A 16,905-nucleotide genomic window follows, 5' to 3' on the forward strand; every position below is an offset into this window, starting at 1 on the left:
GTGCAAGACAAGTGGTTCAAAAGACTCTCTGAAAGTCCCTCTACCAAAGCCTGGATGGAGCTGGCAAAGGTGTGTCTAGCCCAGATGATTATCTTTAACCGGCACAGGGAAGGAGAGGTTTCGAACATGCCTTTGTCTGCATTTCTATCAAGAGACACTTCTGATCCACATAAGGACTGGGCACTCTCTAAAGTAAAAAAAAAAAAAAAAAAAAAACAACTCTGCAGACCCTTCACAAGGGGAAAGCGTGGTCGACCAGTTCCAATTCTTCTGACTCCAAAAATGCTATGTGCCTTAGAACTCCTTGTTAAGCAGAGAGAGGCTTATGGGGTTCTGAAAGACAGTCCCTATATGTTTGCGAGACCAGAAGCCATAACACATTTTCGAGGGTCAGACTGCCTCCATGGCTTTGCAAAGGCGTGTGACGCAAAGTGTCCCAAGTCACTGACATCTACAAGACTGCGAAAGCATGCCGCAACCCTTTCAACAGTGCTGAATATGACTGACACAGAGATGGACCAGCTGGCAAACTTTCATGGACACGACATAAGAATCCATCGTGAGTTCAATCGACTCCCTGAGAAGACCCTGCAACTTGCCAAGATCAGCAAAGTTAATATGGCTCTTAAGCAAGGAAGATTAGCTGAGTTCCATGGCAATAACTTGGATGAAATTGGGATAGATCCTGATGGTGTGGTATTTTATTTGACTTTTGTTTGATTTTCTGTTTACCATCTATTCATATACCATGTGTTTATGATCCTTTATATACCATTGTTAAGCTGTACTTTGAACTTCCACAGAAAAAGTTATTGACTGTGATGAGGAAGACGGGAACATACAAGAGGGACACTGTTCATCTACTGTTGACGGTTTGTATTACTGTCAAAATGCACTACTACATTTTGCAGTTATTCATTGTTTTCAGACACGTAACTTGTGAAGACCTGACAGACAAAAACATTGTTCTAACATCATAGCCAACATTAAAGAAGATGCTTCAGTATGCTGAACAAACGGCTCATTGTGTAATGAATCAAATGCCTCCAAGCTATTCTTCAACATGTCTTACACTAAACATTCATTCTGGAGTGAATATTTTTTGTGGAGTTTACTACCATAAAAATGATATTTCATAAGAGAAACATTGTTGTAACAAACAAATTTGTCATAAAATACTAGCTGATCCGCTCTCTTCTGGCACAAAACGAATCATGTCACTTGATTAAGACATGAAATAAAATGGTTAAATACTCAGTTTACTTGAGCTTATGTTTGATTAAATGTCTGCTGGAAAGATGTAGTTCAATTATACTTGCAATAATGAACAAATGCACAGGTTTAGGGTTTATTGTACTTTATTGATTTTAAATAATTAGTGCATAAGTGTGACAAATAACACATTAATTGTGTATTATCAGCATTCTATAGTACATTTAAAGTGTATATCTTTCTGAAAATGTTGAACTTTGATTATTTTCCATAGAACCATTGGCAGAGGTGGCACTTCCTCCTACCGAGAGGAATGACATGCCGCCACCACCCAAGAGACGCAGACCACCATCAGATGAAGAGATGCCTACAGGAGCCAGTGCTGTGAGGCCTTCTTCCAAAGGTGAACTCTTTACACATTTCTAAGACTAAATTAGACCCTTTAGGAGCACTTGATTTTGAATCGCGAGTGATTTTTGTTTCGTGATATAATAATTTAACTTTATTATATTATTTAAGTTTACAATATTTACTGATATTTATTCTAATACTTTACAGGCTTTAGTGTGTTGTTTCTTTGACGGAATAGCTCAAATAAGCACTTTTATGCTCAAAACATACCCCCAAACACCGCAGTTAGTTGGTCCATTATCACCGCGGTGGTAAAAAACTCCCACTATCACAGCCCTATAACCCGAAAGTAAAACAGATACTTTTACAGCCTAATTAAATATTGCAATACTTTGCGCTACTGTATCGATATAATTGGATGCGCAAAATATCGCGATACTGAACAGAATCGATTTTTTCCCCCACGACTAGTGTGTGTGTGTGTGTGAACTTGCAGGTTCATTCCGAGATTCATCCCTGATGGCACCAAATGTCAATTAAAGGCACAGATCAGAAAGAATTTAGAAGAAAAAGCATCAACCTGGCTAACCCGCATTGACCCCGGAGGCCGACTCATCTCAGCAAACATTACATTACTAAGTCCCTTATTTTAATTTCAGCAAGGCAAAGGGACATTATTCAGGCACTAGTGGACATGATCATGAAGGTTTCACAGCTATATTAGCTTCAGGGTGTTTGTGAAGAAGCTTAACCCAGTATTTTTGCTTCCTACAAGGAATGGACTGAAGGACATGGTTGCTTCAAGGTACAAAGTGATGAGAAGGTGTTGGAGGTAGGCAGTGTTGTGCCTGAACGCGTTCATTGAATGATAGTTCATGAACTCGTTCATATTTTGGGCAAATGTGAACTGAACGTACCGTATTACTGCCTGATGAACGTTACTGTGAACTCGTTCATTCTGGTGTCTGTGAACGCCACGCTCTCTCAGTTTAACTTCGTTCAATAGGATGCCAGATTTCTATAGACTAGAGCCTTCCAGGCGAAAACCCACCTAAAACACACCGTAAACCGGCCTTAATATGTAGCGGAAAAAACACCCAATCCTGCAATACCAGCCACCAGTGTCCACTGACTCTCTTGTTCAAACTCGTTCATCAAAATGAACAAATCTTTTTTCGAGTCATTTCGTTCATTTAAGGGGCTTTAAATGTTATACTATTAACTGGCAAATTCCACGAACACATCAACCTACGCAATCTTGATCATGTTCTGAATTAAGAAATCATTATAATGCAGTCAAAAATCGTTTACGGGGAAAATAAATAATTACTTTACCTTCCGAGTCTTTCGTTCATTTGTCACGTGACAGACGCAATGAGTGGGTCTCAAAACAAAACAAAAAGTAGCAAGGAGGCGTTGTATGATCATTTAAACGAGTTTTATGACAAGGTCGGTGAGGATGGGAAAATCTGACGCATAGCTTCAGTGTTAAAACTGATAAAATAATTGATAAAATATGGGCTGTGGTAATCATTTTGAAAAATAATATCTTGCAACAACATGGAAAAAAAGAACTATGAACTAGTTCATTTTTGGAACTGTGAACTTAGTTCAAAATTTTCAGTATATGAACTATGAACTGAACTAGTTCATTTTAAAATTTGTGAACTGAACTTTGAACTAGTTCATGTAGAAAGTGAACTTTCCCAACACTGGAGGTAGGGATGTCATGAGAACCAATACTTCGGTACCAAGTCAGTATCAACATTTTAAAATCCTGACTTTACTTGTTTTTCTACAACACTGAACATTGATGGTACTGAACATTTATGCACTATATAGCATGTAGGTTGCACCCAGACAGATTATCAGTGCAAATCAGTAAGTTTAAAACTTTCTGTAAGACGTTATTTCACAAACAGTAGTGATTCAGCGTTACCATGTCTTCTCTCTCTCTCTCAAAATGCGCAAATGGCTTCATAGTATCCACATTGATTTTTCTCTGCAAGCAAACTGGACTGACCAGCCCAATCCCGCCTTCCCCGAAGAGGACATCTTCGGGGACAACCTCGCTCTCGCCCACGAACCGGCCGGTTCTGGCGAAGAGGAGGATGCGGCCATTCTTGGGGTTTCAGAGGACGTGGAGGCCATCCCGCCCTCTGGTGTTCCCCAGGCTACCGCCCACGCAGCTTTGCCTCAAGCCATCCTCCTGGAAGTGTGTGAGCGAGCGGCCGCTCGTCTCAACATTGAATGGCCGGCACCACAGAGCGCCACCGACCAGGAGAGGGATGTATATGATGGGAAAGTTCTGGGACCCCCTCCCGGCCCGAGGAAACAACTCTTCCCCATCCTCCCGGCGTGCGCGAAGCACATGAAAAATTATTGGAGCGACTCGAGGTTAAGGACATGGCAGCGCACGGTATGGGCGAACCTCCCGCCGTTGAGCCTTCCATCGCCAGGCACCTTAACCCCGCTCAGGGCGGGCTGCTCGCCCCCTAAGCCGGTCTTGCCTAACAAGATGGACCGTTTTGCTGCCTCCGTTCACCAGGCAGCTTATAAGTCCTCGGCCGTGGCTGTCAGGGCCCTTAATGTTTCTTCGCTTCTCTCCGCCTACCAGGCGGAGATCCTCGAGGAATTAGGGCAACAGTTGGAAAAGGGAAATCCTTCTGAGACCCTCTGGAAGGAGATCCTTACGGTGAACGACCTCGTCCTCCGTAACGCTCAGCAGGCTGTCCAAGCTTGTGGGCGATCCATGGCGCTTTCCGTGGTGGGAGAGCGCGTGCTCTGGCTGAACCTGTCGGGACTCCCTGACAGCGAGAAGCGGCGCATCGCGGGCGCGCCGGTGGAGCCCGGCCGGGCTCTCTTCGGCCCCGCCGTCGCACTGATGCAACAACGGTGTGACGATAAGAAGAAGGAGGATGAGGCTTTCAAGCTTTGCCTTCCCAGGAAGGCGGTCCCACGCCAGGCGCCCCCTGTGAGTTTGCCTAACCCACCGGCCACGGGACGACAGTTTCATCAGGGCAAGGAAAAGCCCCGCAACAAACCACCGCCACGGGAACATAACCCAGCACCTACAAACAAGCACTGGGGTAAGCCCGCGAATCCCAACCCCACCGACTCGAAACGCAAGCGGCCTGCCTGTTGTTCAGCCGATGGGGGCATCGAGTCCATGTTTATGGGCCGCGAGCCCTTCGGACTCCCCTCCTCTTCTAGGACCCCCGTCCAAAAGACCCAGGGGGTCCCGCGGATGGGTCAGCTCACCACCTGTCGAGACTGCCCAGCTCGTGTGTTCAGGAAATGTGTGTTTTCCCCCCACGTTCAGGGGGCCCTTTGTGAGGGAAAGTTTAAGTACAGTGACACCACACTGCCCACATTCTGTTCCCCTCACTGTCTCAATAAAGGCTTCGGCCCCAGTGTTTGCCCAACACAAAACACACAAAACACAAAAAAATACGAATTGAATGAATTTGTTTCGGAGAGAAAACCTGATCTCACCGCAGAGAGAGGAAATCCCTCCGAACCCCTGCATGTCGCCTCCAGTGTGCCCACTAAATGGCGCCATTGCATCACAAATAAACCTGTTGGTCTCACACAGCTCCGCTCTGGCCCGAGCAGGAGCACTCGCGAGTCACGAAGCGGCTTGGCGAACCGTTTCGGCTCCCGAGTGGGTGATGCGTACAGTAATGCAGGGTTACAGATTGCAATTCGCAGTAAAACCCCCGCATTTCAACGGCATTCTATTTTCTCACACGGAAGAGAAAGCCTCACACATTCTGAAAGGGGAGATTTCATCTCTCCTGAACAAGGGAGCGATTCAGGTGGTACCCCCCAATCTGATGAACCAGGGTTTTTATTCCCGTTATTTTCTGGTCCCGAAAAAAGGCGGCTCTCTCCGCCCTATCTTTGACCTTCGAGTGTTGAACAAACATTTGAGGAAATACAATTTCAGAATGCTGACACAAGGCGCACTCGCCCGTGCCATAAAACAGAACGACTGGTTCACATCAGTCGATCTGAAAGATGCTTTCTTTCACATAAGCATCTATCCTCCGCACAGGAAGTTTCTTTGTTTCGCCTACCAGGGCATATGTTACGAATTCACAGTTCTTCCGTTTGGACTCAGTTTGAGTCCCCGGTCTTTCTGTCTGTGCGCGGAGGCGGGCTTAGCACCTCTGAGAATATCAGGTCTGAGAATCCTGAATTACATAGACGATTGGCTCATCATAGCCGAATCAAAGGAGAAGGTGTTGCAGGACACCGGCCGTGTGCTCGCACACATCACATCACTCGGGTTCCAAGTGAATGTGAGCAAGAGCAATTTCACGCCCAGTCAGAATGTCATTTTTCTGGGCTTGGAGTTGAACTCGGTCTCCATGCGAGCGCGTCTCTCTCAAGAGCGCGTTCGCTCTCTGATGAACTGTCTGTCGCAGTTCAGAGAAGGGGCGAAAGTACAATATCGCACGTGTCTCAGGCTGCAGGGTCTCATGGCTTCATCCACCCAGGTTGTGCCGTTGGGACTCCTGAGGATGAGGGCGTTCATGAAATGGGTTTTGTCACTACATTTCAGCCCGATTCGCGACCTTTGCTGCTCGGTAACAGTGACACGTGCCTGTTTGGCAGCCTTGCGCCACTGGGAGAGCGAGGACTTTTACACACGGGGAACCCCACGTTCTAGTACGGTGCGACAATACCACGGCTGTGGCTTATATCAACCGTCAGGGCGGCATGCGCTCGTCGAAACTTTACGCCCTAGCTTACAAGCTTTTGGTGTGGAGCAGACGGGTTTTCCTGTCGTTACGCGCAACTCATGTTCCGGGCATTCTGAACAGAGGCGCGGATCTGCTATCAAGGGGAAACCCAATCTACGGGGATTGGCGTCTTCACCCGCAGATAGTGGAAATGCTATGGATGAGATTCGGACGGGCGAGCGTAGATCTATTCGCCTCGCGCGAAAACTACCATTGTCCTATGTTCTTCTCTCTAAGGGACATGGACGCGCCCCTCGGGGTAGACGCACTGGCCCACCCATGGCCCAGAGTGCTCCTGTATGCTTTTCCTCCCCTGTGCCTGATAATTCCCACATTGGCCAGGGTGAGAGAGCAGGGCCTGTCTCTCATTCTGATAGAACCCAGGTGGCCCAAAGCACCATGGCTGGCGGAGATAATTCCTCTGTTATAACGCCGAGCCGTGGCGCCTTCCCGTTCGCACGGACCTATTGTCCCAAGCCAACGGGGAGATTTACCACCCCCACCCGGACAGGGTGGCTCTCTGGGCCTGGCCCGTGAGAGGATGAACCTGAACGCACTTGGGCTTTCGCCGCGTGTGGTCGCCACTATTCAGACTGCCAGGGCCGTTTCTACGCGGCCCTTATATGGCTGTAAGTGGCAAGTGTTCGAAGGGTGGTGCGATGGGCGCGGTCTCACATCTTATCAGTGCTCAGTTCCTGATATTTTGTGTTTCCTTCAAGACCTCATGGAAAAAGGGAGGTCTTTTTCCACCATTAAGGTCTACTTGGCTGCGATTTCAGCCTGTCATGTGGGTTTTGAGGGCTCTACTGTCGGGCAGCACCCTCTAATCTGCAGATTTATGAAGGGTGCACGCCGCTCTTTGCCAGTCATCAGGAGAACTGTTCCGGAGTGGGACCTCTCCATGGTGCTGGAAGCGCTGTCTCAACATCCTTTTGAGCCTCTGGGGAGTATTTCCCTTAAGCTGCTGTCCTTCAAGATGGCTTTGCTCTTGGCCTTGGCATCTGCTAAACGTGTCAGTGAGCTACATGCACTCTCGGTTCACCCCTCGTGCACTAAGTTCTCCCTCAGTGGAGATAAGGTTTCCCTTAAGCCTAACCCGGCCTTCATGCCGAAGTGCTTCCCCGCGTTCACTTCGGAGGTGTTGGAGCTGTCCGCTTTTCACCCTCCACCTTTTACCTCTCTAGAGGATCAGAGGCTGAATGCTCTGTGTCCAGTCCGTGCTTTACAGGCATATATGACCAGGACCAGCGCTTTCCGGAAGAGCGACCAGCTCTTTGTTTCATGGGCCCCCCTGCACAGAGGGAGTCCCATATCGAAGCTGCGCCTCTGACATTAGGTTGTGGACGCTATAACTATGGCTTATGAAGCAAAGGGAGTGCAGCCCCCAAGGGGCATCAGAGCTCATTCCACAAGGGGCTTAGCCGCCTCTTGGGCTTTGTTTAGGGGAGTGTCACTGCAGGACATCTGCTCCGCTGCCAGTTGGGCTTCTCCTCATACCTTTGTGCGTTACTACCGGCTGGATGTCACCAGAACCTCGGTAGCACATTCGGGTTTTAGGAGTGGGGTCTTCTTAGCTCTTCCCTGTAACCCTGTTGGGTAAAGACCAATAAGAGTGAATGGGCCGGCTGGCCATGTTCATTCCTGTCACCAAACATTTACTTCCCTTCTTGGGTATAGTTTGTGTCTTGGTGGGTTGGGGTTACTATCATGTATGTGTCTCATGCATGTTTCATGTCCTGCTTGTCCACAGCAGTTAGGTGTGGCGTCACCTTTGCAGGTTCATGATTAATGGACGCGTCAGGCACCGCCTCCCCGAGGTGACCGTCCTTCTCTGGCTTTCAGAACCTCACTGTGAGTGTATTGGGCAATCGGGGAGCTGTCTATGTCTCTCCCATAGGTGGATCTCGAACACGAGATGATGAAAGAGAACAATAGGTTACTATCGTAACCCCGGTTCTCTGAAACATCGAGTGGAGAGATCCACCAGCTTTGCCCCGCTTGCCGCACAAGAAGCGAATATACTTACTGAGGAATAGCAGCGCGCCCAGCTGTTATATGCCCGTAGGTGAGGGGGGGTGGCCTCACCTGGCATTGGCTGCGCGCTTCTGTCTGTCTAGCCAGACTTGGTGCAATTGGATGCTTCTGCAGAGGTCAGGTACGGATGCCCTTCCCATAGGTGGATCTCTCCACTCGATGTTTCAGAGAACCGTGGTTACGATAGTAACCTATTGTTTTATTAACAAAGTTCGGGAGAAGCAAGTTCAGATAATTAACTTGATTAACACGAGAGGAGCGCATTCAGGTAATCAACTCATTAACGATAAGAGGCATATATACAGCAGACTTGCCCATCTCCTCACTTTTAGTCCTAACTATTCTTATCACAACAGGGGAAGTATTCTGGGTTCGGGCCAAATTCCAAGCTCGGAGCCTCAGCACGCCAAATACGCATAACCCTTACTCTACTTAATTATATGCAAGTGTGAACTCGTGAAAGCACACTGACAGCAATTGAACTTACAAATAACTTTATCACAAACATAAAACAATGCTTGGGAGATGTAGAATCCTTAAGGATGTTGGCCAAGGCCACACTTTTAGATCCCAGATTTAAGGCTTAGGCAGAGCACTAAACGCTAATGCTGCAGTCAAGGACTGAATGCAGTGCAGTCATACGTGAAACATTAACACTGATTCCATCACCCGAGTCTCCCCAGTCATCGACTTCAGCAGGAGGACAGGGAGATGGAGAGGAGATTTGTGGGAGCTTTTCTCTTTTCAACAGGTCAGGGCTGCGTTCCAGTCCACTTTTAGACACGCACTTGCGAACTTCCCTAAGCACTTCCCCTCGGGGGAATCCCTGCCGCCATTTTAAAGTGCGTTTCACTTCGTGAAGTGGACGAGGGAAGTTTATATGGACAGACCCTCGTTCCCTCGATTTTGACAGAGGAAGCAAGTCTACTGCAAATGTACACTTCAGGCACCTATATGTCCCACAATGCAGTACGATTGTGACGTCACCACATATCTTGTCTAATCACCACCACAACAAACAACTCTATGATATATTAATTATATATTTTTTTAATTTAAAACAACCCAAACACACCTATATACATTTGGATGCTGCATTAAACAAATTCTTAAAGGGGAAAAAATGTAAATAATAAATAAACTCCATAGCTGATTCCAAGTGATCAAGGGCTTAGGACGTTCCAATTCATCCCATTGCAGTTTCCGCCAGTAGTGGGCACTCGTGCATCGTAAGCAATGACGTACATCCGAGAGAACGAGACGGAGGGCAGGTCTGCCCCAAAAACTTTTCCAATTGTCTATGAATTCTATATTATTTTGCAGACACCACTTAGACAGCCAGCCTATATAATGACTGGATAGCTCATGACGTTCTAAATTGCCAGCAGGCAGTGAAACCACCAGAAGTGTTCAAGCGGCCTTACCAGCTGATTTGATTCCCTACCAGCAGAGGGCTCCAACGGCCGTTATACAGAGATTGGTAGCTTGGCACTTTTAAGATGACCTGCTGTGCAGCAACCAAGTGTAAAATGATGTTCACAAAAGGATGTAGAAAAACTGCCCACAGGTTGTAATTCAAGCCCTGTAAGTAGTAATTTATATGCACAATTGTCACTATTCACGTGTTGTTTTCTCCGAGGCAAGAGTAATGCATCTTCAAAAAAAAAAAAAAAAAAATTATAAAGCCGTCAACAGTAGCCTATAAGAAACCTCAGAGCAGCAATAATCACAATTAAGTGTCCAATAGCGACACCATTTGACAGCTTCAAAAGAGCTTTGTGCAGAGTCGTTTAAAGTTACTTACATTAACCCATACAATTTGTATTATGCATTTCCTGAACATGTACTTGCTAACTAATCAAACACTTTATTTGAACAAACTACTGATCTATAAAACACAATCGGTCTTCCAACCTTTTACTATCGTGTCAATTGCTTTGATATGCGCGAGGGAGAGAGAGCAATACAGCGCTGGTGTTGTTTGAAGACGGTGCGGTGAGAGTGCGCGCATGGCCGAGGCTCGCTCTCTCTCTGCTCGTTCTTATATGCGCCCTGTCCACTGATCTAAATAATGTGTTGTTACAACGACTTATTTGTTCCCTCATTTTAATAAATCATGGACACGTTTAACTAATTCCATACCGCATTTTGATTTAACGAATTACAACGTTGCCAGAATATAGTAAAACGAAGGAACAAATTAGTAAAACGTGCTGAGGTAGCCTATTATTAATTTGTGGCCACGAAACAATATTCACCTGAATATTTACCAATTCACAAAAATATAGGTCTTTAGCATTCACTATTTAATTAATAGTATCAAACAGTTTTTCTTTTAAAGCCAGCACTTTTAAATTTGCTTTGATGTCAGGCGCTCTGGCTCCTGGCAAACATGTGACTATGGTGGCTGGTGTCTCTATTTTCACGTTCCGTGTTAATAGAATCGCCAATAACTAGGGCACATTCAACAGGATTCTCAGCGATTCTCAATTTCACTGAGTGGGGAGAATCTGTTTGAAGTTGTAATCGAAACGGAAGAGCGGTGTTTTGTCCCATGACTACAGCGCCTCATCGTCACCCAGTTGCCCTGCTGCACGGGCTCTACTTCAGCCGGAACTGAACAATGTACAGAGTTCACTAAGCTAGTTGCATCCAAAGCAGTATCTAAAGCCCTTGCACTCTTACAATTAACCACGATTAAAGCTTGGATGTGTGTCTCTAGTTCTGAAATCTTCTCCGTCAGCTTTACTATCTCCCTGCATTTATCACATGTAAATCCTATGCTGACAGAGAAGGATATGCTAAACATGTTACATGAGGTGCAAGTGACAATAAGAGGAGAAGATGACATGACTCACCATGTTTGTTGACTGATCCTACTCACCTAAGTTGTTTGATGGACTCGTAAAAGGCGCGAGAGAAAACTAAATGAAGGATGGCATGCTAACAGGCTAGCGAATTACTAGCGTGTTGTGCCAGCATAAACAATTTAAATTGAAGCTAGCGATGTCAGGTTAATGTGTGATGTTGAGTAAGCTATATTTAGCAGTATAAACAACAAGGAATGAAAGTAAATAGTGATTCAAAACAGAAAGATTTACAAAGCTTACAGACGCAAACCAACTCAGCAGCAGCAGCAGCAACGAGGCAGACAGGAGCAATCGATCCTATTCCTATTAAGCACCAAAACTTTGGAACTGTCTTCCTAACATTGTCCGGGAAACAGACACACTATGTCAGTTCAAAGCTAGACTAAAAAAACATCTCTTTGACTTAGCATACACATAACACATTATAGACTTCTATAATTCAATGTTAGGCTGCATAGATTAGGTCAGCTGGAACTGGGAACACTTCCCATAAATCCTGATGTACTCGTTACATCATAAGAAGAATGGCGTCTACGCTAATATTAGTCTCTCTGTTTATCCCGAGGTTTACCGCAGTCCGCTGGATCCAGGCTGTATCCAGATCTGATGAAGGACCTGCGCCTGGACGCGACGACAACGCAGTCCTAAAGTGTCAACTAGTCTCTCTCCTGTGAAGGACTCCCTCCCCCTCCCTTTACCTCTCTACAGATAAAGCGTTGTCGGGATAATTCCGGTTATATAATCAAACACGCATACCTATAACTGAACTTGTAATACGCATGTGCACACCATCGGCGTTCTCACAGGTTTGCGTTTTTAAAGCTTGCGCAGAAAGAACTTAAGAGTTTTCTGTTAAAACGGTGTTGTGTTAGCGGCCCCTAAGTTAATAACTAATGATCGTTGCGACGGAAGTGAATCAATCAAAAAAACTTTAGCTGGAAAATAACTTTATTCTAGAGCTGCTATAAAGCCAAAACAATCTCTGTTACTTTAATTTCCTATTATCAATGTAAAGCCGCTTTGGAACAATCTACATTGTTAAAAGCGCTATATAAATGAAGATGACTTGACTTGATCTGTTAACCCTTAAAGACTGATACAGCCGTCCACGGCTAAAAATAACTATTGTTCTTAAATGTTTAATAACTTTTGACCGCTAATCCAATTTGTATGCTTTAAAAAGTCTGATAAAGAGGAGATTCACGGCTGAATCTGGTATTGAGTTTTTCGCGTTTGGACATTCAGAGGCTCTGTAGTGAATGTGATTGCGTCATCAAGTTTTGATCAGCATTGATTCGTCAAAGAAACCCATGCGGTTTGTTCCTCTGAGCCAAACTGGAACTATTGTTGATGCTTAGTCCCACCCGTGTGTCCAGATCGGTTGAAACTATCATCTACTCAACCAATAAACATAGGTTTTGTTTTTTTGCACCACCAATTAGCATCTTTCTTTGGAAATTTGAACTGAGGCAAAGTGAAAGCAGTTGCGTGAGCGCATGCATGAAAACAAACACAATAACAGATACATTTATAAATTTGTAAATATTACTTATAGTTTGTGAAAAATGAAAATCATTTGCACTGTTTGTATTTTCACAAGAAAATTCACAAGACGAAAAAAAAGTCACTTTTGCTTCAGTGTTCTATTATTATATAACAATGTTTTCTATTTACTTTACTTCCTGAACTTTTTTGGACACATCTACATTATCAGTAAATAAAAAACACCAGATTTTCACTGAAAATCATAAACCTAAAATAATGTTGTAATAAATGGCTATAACTTGCTTAGGGATTGTTACATGCAGACAAAATTCCATCTGGAAATCTTGAATATCCAAGTATAACTTTCTTGGTTAACAAAACTTGTTTGCTGCCGTCTTTCTTAAATCTGGTAAATTAACCATTCTAATACAAAATAACTGTACAATTTCTAATTTAAATGAACTGACACTTGTTTAAAATGATATATGGCACCTGATGCTGACTGCTATAATGGTTTAGAAAAACAAAGAAAAGAACAGGTGAGTCAGGTTCCCCAAAACAGGGTTCCCACTCTAAACCAAATGTCAAATTCCCTGACTTTCACTGACTAAAAAGATGAATTTCCATGACCTATAATGAACGGCAAAACAGGCTGCTGTTTTGCGGAGCACCGAGCTGTTTTGTTTTGTAGAAAGCCTTTCTTTAAAGTGAATTTCGTTTTGTATAAATTGTATCTTATTATTTTTTTGCAAAGGTCCCCTCAGGGGCTCCGTAGAAAGATGTGTGAAACAGCGCGATAAAAAAAATCGGTATCCACCTTATTCTGCTCTAAACAATGAGCGCTGCCATAACAGGTGAGTCAGGTTCCCCAACTGTTCTAGGTCTTTAAGGGTTAAGTATTTTCATAAAAGTGCACTAAGTAATATTTTACTCATGCTGCTGGTATAGTAGCCGTGACATACTGCCATCTGTTGTTGTGGATGCAGCATCACACACAGCAAATGTTTTCAGTTTCCAGATGCCTCCGTACACATGCCCTGTCCACAGTGTGTGATCATTTATTCCACAATGGAAAATTGGGGTGTTACAGAGATAAAGTGATTAGAATTTGCCTGGTCATGTGATCTCAACATGACATACATGATATGGATGAATAGCCCTTGTGTTTAATAAAACAGCTTTTTTTAGACCAGTGATATGACTGAAGTTGTTATCTCTTAATCATTTTTTTAATATGGAGAAAAAAATAGCATACCTTAAATACAGAAACTTTTAATAATGTTGCTTCCAAAGTAGAGAGTTCAATATTTTACCTGCAGAGATGTGAGGTCATGGAACGTGTTGTCCTCAACAATCTTGATAATGTTACTATGCAGCATTAATAGTTCCAGGTTTTTTAGTCCAGAGAGGTCGTTCACTTTAAGAGTTGATAAACTGTTGTACCTGAAACACAAAATTACATATGTCGGAATCGGCCTTAAATAAGCTGTGACCTTCAATGACATTTATAGAAAGTTTCATGCTAGTTTGACTGTGGTATGTTTTACCCCAGGTTAATCCGTTCCACAGCTGGCTGAATGTCCCTGGGTATTCGACTCAGGTATCTGAATGTGCAGTGCACTTCTGATGGAGCGTAACAGGCACAGGATTCGGGACAGCCGCTGCTTCTGTGTGTTATATCGGCCAAAACACACAACAGCACCAGGAATCTCCACAGCAAACATGACTCTGGTGCTGTTGGGCCACGCATTCTGGAGAAGAGCTGTGTTTCTTCCCTATTTATGACCAGCTCAAGCTGCCATTAATCAGCTTTCTGTAAGAAGAAAACAATTAATCATTTCTACGGTACTATTCACTGCCGTTAACAAAGTTCTACATGCAAAATACCTTTTAGATATTTCAAGCATACCTTTTTTTAAATTATAATAGTATAGTGCGTAAGAAACATTAAACAAGTTTGTTTATTAAACATTAAAAATGTAATATTCATAATATATCAAAATATTATTTATTTCATGTTTATTAATTCAGTTCACATTTATTCACAATACACCATTTCAAAGCAGTTTATGTTTCTACGAAATCTGTTATCTGAGGTGTCTGTCGCAGTAATGTCCAGATGGCAGAAATGTACATTTATAAGACAATACAGTTCAGCCGAAACAATGAGCACGTTGAAGCAATGATATGTGATCATAATGATAACAATACAGGGAAAATTTTACAGTTTTGAATGCTGATATTGTAGCTAAATATTATAGAAGATGTTCTTGCGAATATTATTATAAGCCTTATTATATGAATTGGGCTATATGTCATGACCACATCAAAACTTCTAGGAAAACAGAAATTGTATTTGACGCGTTCTGAAAATAGGTGTCATAAGCAACATCTCGATTTAACTGCGGAGATTCCGACGAATTAGCAATAAATTAATTAATACCACAGAAAGAGTACATGAAGCACACTTACCTAATACGCAGACTATTTAGATAAATATTCGCATGAAACACTGTCCACATGGCATGCTGAAATTAATAATCCATCAGTCGTATCCTTCACTTTGTCCCCTCAGGTTTAGAACATCGAGTGTGATCAGGTCAGCTTTCGTTGAGAGAGAAACTGAGATAAACTGAGAGGTTGAAACCTCCTCCTCTCGGTCTGTAGTGCGAGAGGTTCACACGGAGTAAAAGGAAAACATCCTCATGGACAGATATTAACTGCCATAGGCCTATCACAGCAATGATTTGTGAACAGATGCATCACTTCATGTCTTCACTTGAAGAAAAGTGCGTAAAAATACCGCCCTATGTTCCGTGTTAATATGACTGAACTTTCCGTATGCATTTTTTTTACAGGTGTTTTAGCTACAACGGGGCTAAATAAGGCACACCTTAAGAATTTTTTTTTTTATATATATTGTCTTAATTAATACTTGTTCAAAACAATCACTTTAGCAAAGTTTGCACTAATTTCTGTTTATTTTGATAAAATAATTTTTTGTTCAATAAATATAGGCTACTGTCATTAAAATATATTTTATAAATAAAATTAAATGTATTAAATACAGAAACAAAATTATTTAAAAAAGTAAATATAATAAAAAGCATTGAATGAGATCCCATAATAATTTAATATAGATTTACAGTAGTAACAATAAATGCTATTTTATGATATGATTAATGTCATATTCTTAAATATGATGGTTTCATTATAAATCATTGTGTTTGGAAACAAAGATGAAGTTCTCAAGGTGAACGCATACCTTCACTCTAAAGGTCAAACAACTAAAAATCAGGTCAAGAATCTTGGTGTGTCTTTAGAGTCAGACCTTAGTTTCAATAGTCATGTCAAAGCAATAACTAAATCAGCATACTATCATCTGAAAAATATTGCAAGAATTAGATGCTTTGTTTCCAATCAAGACTTAGAAAAACTAGTGCATGCTTTCATCACCAGCAGGGTGGATTATTGTAATGGACTCCTCACTGGCCTTCCCAAAAAGACCATAAGACATTTGCAGCTCATACAGAACGCTGCAGCCAGGATTCTTAGCAGAACCAGAAAATATGATCATATCACACCAGTCCTCAGGTCATTACACTGGCTGCCAGTTACTTATAGGATTGATTTTAAAGTATTATTACTAGTATATAAATCATTCAATGGCCTAGGACCTCAATACATTGCAGATATGCTCACGGAATACAAACCCAACAGATTACTCAGATCATTAGGATCACATCAGCTAGAAGTTCCAAGAGTTTACTCTAAGCAAGGAGAGTCTGCTTTTAGCTATTATGCCAGCCGCAGCTGGAACCAGCTTCCAGAGGAGATCAGATGTGCTCCTACATTAGTCACATTCAAATCCAGACTCAAAACACATCTGTTTAACTTTGCATTTAATGAATGAGCACTGTGTCACTGTTTGTCCGACTGTTTATACTGTGTCTTATTTTAGTCTTTATTCTAAACTGTTTTAATTATTTTTAGTTCTTTCTCGTTTCTTTATTTTAAACTGTTCTTTATTCTAAACTGTTCTTTCTTGTTTCTTTATTTTAAACTGTTTTGTATATTCTTATTTCTTCTGATTATTTTTAATAGTATGTAAAGCACTTTGAATTACCATTGTGTATGAAATGTGCTATATAAATAAACTTGCCTTGCCTTGCCTTGCCTAAATATGGTGATTATCTCTAAGATGG

The 16,905-nt window shown here is 42.9% G+C and overlaps 1 protein-coding gene across 1 annotated transcript in view; it reads right to left on the reverse strand.

The window, feature by feature from the left end:
• The window catches only part of igsf10 (immunoglobulin superfamily, member 10), a 56,927-nt gene extending 41,564 nt beyond the window's left edge, over nucleotides 1-15,363 (reverse strand). Inside the window, exons 1-3 of the mRNA XM_084127629.1 lie at nucleotides 15,173-15,363; nucleotides 14,248-14,513; nucleotides 14,014-14,143 (exon numbers count right to left, since the gene is read on the reverse strand). Of these exons, the coding sequence (XP_083983755.1) occupies nucleotides 14,014-14,143; nucleotides 14,248-14,450 (333 nt within the window). The 5' untranslated portion in view covers nucleotides 14,451-14,513; nucleotides 15,173-15,363. The remainder of the gene's footprint in view (nucleotides 1-14,013; nucleotides 14,144-14,247; nucleotides 14,514-15,172) is intronic.
• Between the last annotated feature and the right edge of the window lie 1,542 nt (nucleotides 15,364-16,905).

The sequence above is a fragment of the Abramis brama genome (genome assembly GCF_963993115.1).
Source record: "Abramis brama genome assembly, chromosome: 10".
In the NCBI taxonomy this organism is placed as follows: Eukaryota; Metazoa; Chordata; class Actinopteri; order Cypriniformes; family Leuciscidae; genus Abramis; species Abramis brama.